This window comes from Danio rerio, chromosome 4 (genome assembly GCF_052040795.2).
Source record: "Danio rerio strain M-AB ecotype USA chromosome 4, GRCz13ab, whole genome shotgun sequence".
NCBI classification, from domain to species: Eukaryota; Metazoa; Chordata; class Actinopteri; order Cypriniformes; family Danionidae; genus Danio; species Danio rerio.
The window spans coordinates 14,667,623-14,676,676 of NC_141024.2; the positions used below are offsets into that span (position 1 = coordinate 14,667,623).

Below are 9,054 nucleotides of genomic sequence, written 5' to 3' on the forward strand. Positions count from 1 at the left end.
TTTATAAAATTCCTATACAGCTGATAAAACTGCAATAAGAAACATGCAATGCGTCAGTAAGCTTGTAGCTCAGTGGGAGAATATTCAGTTATTGTGCTTAACAGTATGGGTTCGAATCCTGCAAATACTATCTTCTTTCTTTCTTATGCAAACTCAGAATGATGCATCACTAAATATACAGAAAAACACCTCATAAACTCTAGAGCTTCAGTGGCTCAGGAGTTAATCACTAAGCTTTCATCTTGGAGACCTGAGTTCAAATCTCACTATTGCTTTGGTTAAATCGCCATCATTAAACGAAACAAAATGCGCCAAAAAGCAGGTGTCAATGTGAAAGCCAGGATGGCACGACTGGTAACACACGTTGGTTGCGGACAAGGCTACGGAGAGTTGTGGGTACGAAACCCACCTCAGGTGTGCGGAATACACCAAAGACAATACCTGGGGCGGTATAACAGAACAGAGGGCGGAGCAGAGGGTGGAGATCAAAGGCTCGCGAGCACACAGTGAAACACGGACCAGATCAGAAACATACCTGGGGCGGTAAGACAACTGAGCGGCAAAGGCAAGGACCATCCTGAGGCGGTAAATCAACACAGCGGTGATGGCTCGGACAAACCTGGGGCAGTAAGACAGAGACGTAGGCTGGACTGAGCGGTGGAACAATGAGAGAGGTGGAGCAAGGAGAGGCTGAACAGAGAGAGGAGAAGGAGGAGTTGAAAAGAAAGAAGGGAAAACTTTTTTTTATGGAAAAAAAACCCCTTTTTTTTGCAAAAATTCCCAAAACTAGTATCAGCGTGGTGATTTGAACCCTGGTCTGCTGCGTCAGGCTTGGATCTCTAACCGAAAGCTCTGACCACTCAACCACCAGTTTCTCATACTAACAACTGTTCGTTTGTTGTATTTAAAGATACCACTCCTCCACAGATTTATGAAAAAAAAAAAGTGAAAATTGGATAAAAAATTCATGTTATTTTCATTTTAAACCTGTTCAATTATTTAATGTAATTACAAATAAAAGGTCTAAAATAATTACAATTAATTAAATGGCTTTAAATTATATAAATAATATTATTAGAACAGTTAATACTTAAATACTTAAAATTATTTAAAGACATATTCAGAATTTAAAGGTGTAAAAAATACTACTGACAAATTAATCTCACTATAGACAAATTCTTCCTATAGAAAAATTCAATACTAAATGATGGGAATAAATAACATAAAAATATATAATAAAACAGCAAACATCCTGACAAATACAAATGTTTCAACTGCTACAATGTGAAACGAAAAGAGTAAATCATATTTATGAACGCGTGAAAAGATGAATGGACAGCTACTGAAAAGAGCGGTTCAACCCGTATGTCTTTATAAGCCTGAAGGACGTTAATCAGTGGTGAAAAAATATCCACTGTGCAGAAAAAAATGAATAAATAAAATAACTTGATGCTAAATATTTTTCCATGTTCCAATAAGAATGACATGAGGTTGAGAAAGTTATCATCACTATATTTGTGTGATCTATTCTACAACACACATTCATCGAGTCTTCAGGCTTTTTAATAACAAAAAAAAAAAAACAGAAAAGTAGAGACAAATTACCTCAGCATGATGAGCAGATGACCATAATTACAGCGACTGACTGTCCATGCGTCCAAACACAAACTCTGCAGGGAAAAACATCAATAAATAAATTATTCCACTGTATTTTTGAAGTTAAGGAGAAATACATGAATCCATAAATAAAACTAAGAATCTCTGTTTGTATATTGCATATAATTACTATTACATTTAAAGTTACATTATTATTTTAGATCTATTTCATTACTTGCATGTCTATTTTGTTATTTTCATGCAGTGAAATACATGTTAAGTATTCAAGGCTATATGTATTACATGATTTTTTATCTATAGAAATATTTATTTCTATATTCTGTGTTTTTAGTACCATTTATAACATGATTTACAAGAAGAAAATAATATTGCCACATAACACAATCAAATGGCAACTAGTTTACAGTGTTAAAGCAGTTGTGTTGATGAGGAAATGTGTACAATTTAAACATGTATCATTATATTTATATATTAAAGTTTATAACATGAAACTGGACACACAAATCATTAATTCTGGATGAATCATAACCAGAAGCTTAAAAATAAAGATGTCATGATGCTGTCATGCAGATGAAGACATGAATTCACTAACTGCAGACAAAACAAACAGCACTACTGCTTAATATTATTATTCTACATGATAAACTTTACAGTAATCACCTCAATACAAACATAATTAACGATTAAATGCAAATGAAGCATTGCTTTATAATCCTTTAACGACACAAGTGTAAAGTTACTTACAGGTGATGGAGTGTCCAGCATTCCTGCACATCATCCAGAGATAGTCGCATGTTTTTACCTGAAAGGGCTTAAATGTGTGCTGATAAGTGACATTTAAATGCTCTCACTGACTGTCACCTGCAGGAAATGTACTTTTATATCTTTAAAACGGTCAGAAAGGTTTGTTTTGACTGTGGTCAAGCGTCGTGTTGTTTACAGAGAGCCAAAGGTGAGCCTCGTGCTGATCGTGAGGTCTCTTGCGCCTCTAGCGGAGCGGAAGGAGAACTGCACACTTTCTACAGGACAGACTGAAAATGACTTCCAGTTATCGACGGTCATTAAATATCTAGCTTGAATAGGCCCTCCTGCATATGACTGAATGTGTTTAGTAATTAACATTTTTTCTAAGTAAGTAAATAAACAAATGACCAAGCAAACATTCTATCACTTATTGTATCTGCAGGGTCCCTCTTGTGGTCATCAAGTGTGTCAATCAGTCTTCAATCAGAAGTGGCTGTCTGCTTTGCTCTGCTGCAGGTGAGTGTGCACCAATTATTTCTTCTTTATTTCTGAACGAATTTGTCAGTTTGTCGAGCATCTGAATTATTAGATGAACGTAGAAACTATCGGTGAAATATTGGTTCAGTAATGAGCTCTCAGAGGAACTGGAGTAATGGAGGTCGCTAAATGGCCAGTGTTTAGAGTCATCTGGACAAACACAGACAAACAACACGAGACACAAGATCTTCAACACTACTTTTGGGTGGTTTGATTATTGTTGGAGTGTTGTGATTGACTTTTTGTACCCACATAAACATTGTTTTGTTTTATTTGTTTTGTATTTCTTTATTTTTTGTTATGTTGTTCCTCACACCAGATCTGACGACATGACAGCGCGAAATGAAGGTAAATACATTTCTTTCATTGCTTTCTATTGACTCAAAGCGGAGAGAGAGAGAGAGAGATAGAGAGAGAGAGAGAGGTGTTGAACACTGATCTGTCACCAGCATGTGGAGTTTTGAGCACTTCTGTCTGTTTACAAAGCAGCTTTTCAAGAACATCATTCACACACATCATTATTTCAGTAAATTCTGTTTAACAGATGATATTTAAAAGTTTAATAATGTAAAATGTTATTATTAATTTGGTTTATTTTATAATTTAATTGTTTCCTTGTCAATAAAAATTATAAAAAAAATGCTTAGACTTGAGTTTAAATGTCTATGTTGTGTGTTTGTTTTAAAGGCCACCAATGTATGTATCAGTGCAAGTGTAGCTTGTATGCAAGGAATGTGTCAGCCATGGCTAAACAGGTTAGTTGAAGTGAAGTCGTAATGGATGAACTCAATGACCACAAGAGGGAACTGAAGCTCACCTGCTGTCGATGTTAGTGGAAGATAGGTTAGATGGGAAGGAAGGTACGGTAGATTTTTAGTGCTGGTCCTCACCAGCTTAAACCAGCATCAAAACCTATACCTTATTAACACATTATTTTTTCAGCAGAGGTGATTGACAACATTGTTACTTTTTTCACAAATATCTAATATTTATCACAATAAATAAATAAATAAATAAATCACCGTCTGGAATTCATACATACATACATTTAAACTTGACACAAGGGTGTTATCTGGGTGTTTATGCGCACAGAGTTTACATTCATATGTAAGAGTTTATGGGTGCTTATTGCATGGATCGAGCATATAAGTATATGCGAGTGTGTATAGGTGTGTTTGCATGGTGCAAGTTTATATGTATGTGCATGTGTTAATGTGGGTGTTTATGCGAGAATCGAGTTTATATGTATGTGCAAGTGTGTATAGGTGTGTTTACATGCAGCAAGTTTATATGTATATACACAAGTTTCATCTGTGTTGTTTTGAACATTCAGTAGTAAAGGTGTATATGCGAGTAATTTATAGGTGTATAGCAAAGTTTAATTTAAATCCTACACGGCACCTCATAGTAATGGATGAACTCAATGACCACAAGAGGGAACTGAAGCTCACCTGCCGTCGATGTTAGTGGAAGATAAGTTGGATAAGAGGGAAGGTACGGGAGATTTTAGCTGGTTTATTGCTGGTCTAAATATATAATATTTATCACAAAAAATTCAAATAAAATCACTATCAGGATGAGATTGTAAGGTCCAGCCAGTTGGTCCAATGACGGTATCCAATGGTGGATGAAGGTTCACTGCATGTTCGGTCTTTCCAGTGCACAATGTTGATCTATATTAAACTTAACTCATATCTGACTCCAATTTTAGTATGAGATGGTTTAGAATATTAATATGTTTATCCTCGTTTTATCTGACTCCAATTATAAAACATTGATAAGATTATTTTGTTTCCTTTCACATTATTTTAGATTATGATTGAATATTCTTTTGATTTGTTATTATACCTTATTTTCATTTACTCAGATTCCGATAGCATCTCGAGTCTTGCACCGGCCGGGTATACAATCTCTTACTACAAGCTTGTCAGTCTTGGTCATTAAACAGAGGCGATTAACCACTCTCCTAAGAAGGCAGAACACTACTTACTCAATTTAGGAGATTTTTATGTGGTCCCCATAGATCTGTTATCTACTAATTCAAGACAGAGTATTTTAATAATAATCGCGCAGGATTATACTATTGTAGATGAAGGCCTAAATATCCACATTTAAAGTAGTTTCAACAATATTTTGTTGTTCTAAATAGTTGGCCTTTTACAGTCCAAGTATACATGAAATAATGCCAATTTGTTAGTCGGATCTCTAACAACATTGAATAGCGTGCCACGCTGCTCCGTCTAACATGTTTTAGTCCGTTACTAACCTGTACAGTGGCTTGTAGTGCTATGGACAACAACATTTATCAGTGATAATAACACGAACTCTGTTTGAATCATTCAAAACATAACAATTTGTTAGTCAGGTAAATGTATTATGCCAATTCAATCAGTCAATTCATAAATGATCAATACAAAACATCAAATTATCAAAGATAAATCCAAGATGAAAAAGATGCATTCCTGACTTTGAAATATACATAACATGGGGCAGACCCCATGTTATGGGCTGATCTGGTTAGGCAGAATCGCGCTGAGTTTTTCTCAAACCTTGCCTTAAGTAATCCAAGAATTCCCTCAAGGAAGGGGGTGTGAACAAAAGGCATTCACACTTAGTGGCACACCCCTCTCAGTGGTTCAAAAGATGCCTGAAGTTATATATTTATTGTTCTGATTATGTCTATTTCTGAGAGAATGAGACCATTGTACCAATCACACTGAGACATTTCAAATGATATCAAACATGATAGTTAAAGTCAGTTTGGTTAATTCTAGAACATTCAAACATTGAAATGACCATATGTGTGAGTTGGGGGGATGAAGCAGACTCAGATGCAAATGCAGCAGGAACTGGTTTTTCCGCATTCCCCTTGCTGAGTTGTGAAGTTACCAGTCTCTGTTTTCAGCTCATGTTTTGAATTGTCAAAGATATCAGGATATTTGCAATATTTCAATTCTTACAAGATCTCATTGATAATGATGGTGATTCATTTCCATGTAATCCAGGTCTTGCTGGATTTCCACATTATTGGTCGCAATCACACAATGACAAACCACAGTTTATTCAGCAGTCAGTCATAAATCTCTATTGTAACATGTCTGTGTTTCTCTATGAAAGCTTAAAATGTTGATAGTTAGTGTACATGGACAAGAACACTCTGTTAATTGGAGTAAAAAAAAATGAAACAAAAAAAGAGAGAATTGTGTGAGAGAATCGCAGTCTCAGTTCCCATTGAGAATAAATGTGATGTGATCTTCAAACTGCATCATATCAACACTTAAGAGCAATGCTCAGACTCTTATGTGTGCTCTTAACTCTTCATTTCTATCAGCCCCTCATTTTATTTTCTCCTTATTTGTATGAATAAGTTCTTCTCCTCACTTTTAAAAATGTTTAGGATAAAAGCAACTGCTGCAGGATTATTTACTGTTTATTTATTATTATCTGCTACATGAATATTTTACCTGGCATGTGAAAGCAAGACATTGACATGTGGGTTATTTCCAAACTGATCTAAACCATCTGATTCTTGTGTGTCACTTAATAAATAATAAAATAATCTTACATTATCCTTATAACTTTCACTTACATAATCTGACATTTTTTTGTATGTGACAATATAGACAGAACATGTCAAGCTGGCATTGATACAATGTTTCTACATTAGTTAACATTCACACATAATAATAACTGTAATTTTCATAGGCCAACTGACTCTGAAAATAATTATTACAACAGTTATCATAGCAAAAAATGTGATCTATGCCAGCATCTTGTGCATCAAAACAAACATTTTATGTCGTTATTTTACTTTGACTGATATTGAGAGCAGATGAACGTATAGTGTGAGATTATGCAAGCGCTAACAGGACATTTCACAATGCTTAGAGGGATACTTTATCCAAAAATGAACATTTTAATGCTTAAATTAATTAGACATCAACATTTAAACATTAAATTAATTTAAGATTAATGCGTAAATGTTGAATGAAAATTTACTTCATTTACTCACCCTCAAATCCTCTTTACAAGTTTCTTTATTCTGTTGAACACAAAAGAAAGTATTTTGAGGAAAGCTGGAAATCTGTAACCATCGACTTCCCTAACAGAGAAAACAAATACTATGAAGACAACGATTACAGGTATTCAGCTTTCTTCTAAATATCTTCTAATAAACAAGTGAAGGGTGAGTAAATGATGACAGATTCTTCAGTTTTAGCTGTGGTGTGAGTGATCTAAAGCTGTTTTATTCACTGTGCTGTGATTTATGAAGTTACTCCTGCAATATACGTGTCAATGTGTGGAGATTTCTCACTTGTGTTTGTGCTGTTCAACATGTCGCTTACCATCATTTGCTTTTTGGAGGGTCACTCCTCTAGAAAGGGAATAATGAGAACCAAAACAACTGGGGAAGAGGCGGCGGAGCGATTGTTTAATGCACTTTTTTTTTTTGCAGGCAAAAGCAAAACCCCTTCTGGACCCAGTTCTGGATCTCAGGGAGAGACACCACCATCCCGTTCTCAAACACACCACAGCATTCACTCAGTGTGGAGATGTGCAGCCTGTGCTATGAAGCCAGATTAGTGGCTGGCCAGTTCAGTTTCAGTTTAGGTTGCACCAGTCAATGTTTGAAGTGTATCACAAAAGTGTTTTAAAATGTTCCTAGGACAGGACGTGATGTTGTTAAATAGCTTGAGGATAACTTTAATGAAAGGTTAAAGTGATATTCTACATTTGATCTTTTAATTTCTGTCCCTCAGTCCTGTTAGACTCTCCAGAAAGCCATAAAGCACAGTTTATATAACATGTATATTTCTTCTATTTGATTAATTTATGCTTGTTGTATGTTTATTATATTTTATGCAGATTCACTCCTCGACAAAATCATCACAATCAAACTTATTCCAAATTCAAGTTGTTAGTCGTATTGTGAAATTATATTCCTATTGCAGTTTATATCGCAGAAAAACTAAATATTGCGATGTCAGTTTTTCCCAATATCCTGCAGCCCTACCTAAAACCCAGAACTTGTGCAAACTAAACTGAAAGTTAACCGTCCAACCAGCTAATCCAGCTTCACACTACAGGCCCCTGACTGGACTGCTGATGTGTTTATTTTAATGACTCTTAGGACAGAGGTTTAGTTCAGCTTTAATTTGAGTGATTAAACTGATGTGGCAAGAAAACATAGATCAATGTATTAAAACAAGTGGCCTGAGTTATACAGCATCATGAAAATGGCCAGTAAAATATATGATCAAACTTACAAATATCAATAATTCAACAGTTGAAATAAATTGTTGTTGTTTTTAATATTATCTGTGTCATAAACAATGCAGCACATCAGTCTGGAGCTTCTAGTGATGCTGAAGGTCTTGATTAGCTGCTGCTGCTGTTTTTAATCAGGACTGAAGTATAAGAAGAATTTCTGATACATTATAAGACATTCAGAGAGATGAAAAGTCAAAGAGCAAGATATTTATATACTTTATTACAAGATTCTGGATTGATATTTAGAGAACCTGATGCTGATTCATCATTTATTTGAGTTGTTTTTATTATTGTATTTATTAATGTGTATATTTTTGTATTGTTTTAATTATTGTTAATGTGGAAGGACAGATTGTTATTGTAGATTGATTAATTCAGTCTTTTGGGTAATTTAAAAGTATTAATGCATTTCTGTTATTGTTCAAGCATTCTTATTGAGTAAAGAAATCAGAGCTAAACTCAGGAGAGCGGCTCAGCAGGATCAGGATCACACAGCTGTGTTTAAAAGTCCTGCTGATGTTTTCATGTGTGAATGCAGATAGACTTATTGTCCACAAGGTGGCGCTCATTAACACACTGATCTGCTCTCGTGTGTTCCTGTTATTCATATGTTTAATCAGTCTTTCAGCTGCTTTTCAATGTAGTCTCATGACCAAACTTAAACCTCTGAGAGCCTCAATCTCAGTGGCGCAGCAGGAAAGTCATCGCCTTCAGTCAACAAGACCAGAGTTCTGCTCTCAATATTGCTGATGCTGAATTATTATCAGTGTTCGCTAAACTAGACTTACTGACAGTAATAAAGAAGTAAATAACTGAGATGTCTGTGGCTCAGTGGATGATCGCTCGTCTGCGGATCATCAAAGTCTGATCTACAATCCTGCATTT

At 35.2% G+C, this 9,054-nt stretch overlaps 1 protein-coding gene across 1 annotated transcript; it reads left to right on the forward strand.

Annotated features, from left to right (window-relative positions):
* Positions 1-342: 342 nt before the first annotated feature.
* Positions 343-8,789, forward strand: LOC147844668 (uncharacterized). The gene is made up of 6 exons (XM_087247693.1): positions 343-491; positions 2,485-2,674; positions 2,804-2,877; positions 3,218-3,246; positions 3,586-3,653; positions 7,355-8,789. Exons 1-6 carry the CDS (start codon positions 343-345, stop codon positions 7,469-7,471), a joined length of 627 nt encoding a protein of 208 aa, XP_087103819.1. The 3' UTR covers positions 7,472-8,789.
* The last annotated feature ends 265 nt before the right edge of the window (positions 8,790-9,054 follow it).

Bases quoted from the DNA above. Each gene is read 5' to 3' on its own strand.
- LOC147844668 (XM_087247693.1), top strand. From the start codon at position 343: ATGGCACGACTGGTAACACACGTTGGTTGCGGACAAGGCTACGGAGAG. The intron at 492-2,484 runs GCTCGCGAGCAC...TGTCACCTGCAG, and splicing joins GCAGAGGGTGGAGATCAAAG to GAAATGTACTTTTATATCTT. The intron at 2,675-2,803 runs GTCATTAAATAT...TTGTATCTGCAG, and splicing joins ATGACTTCCAGTTATCGACG to GGTCCCTCTTGTGGTCATCA.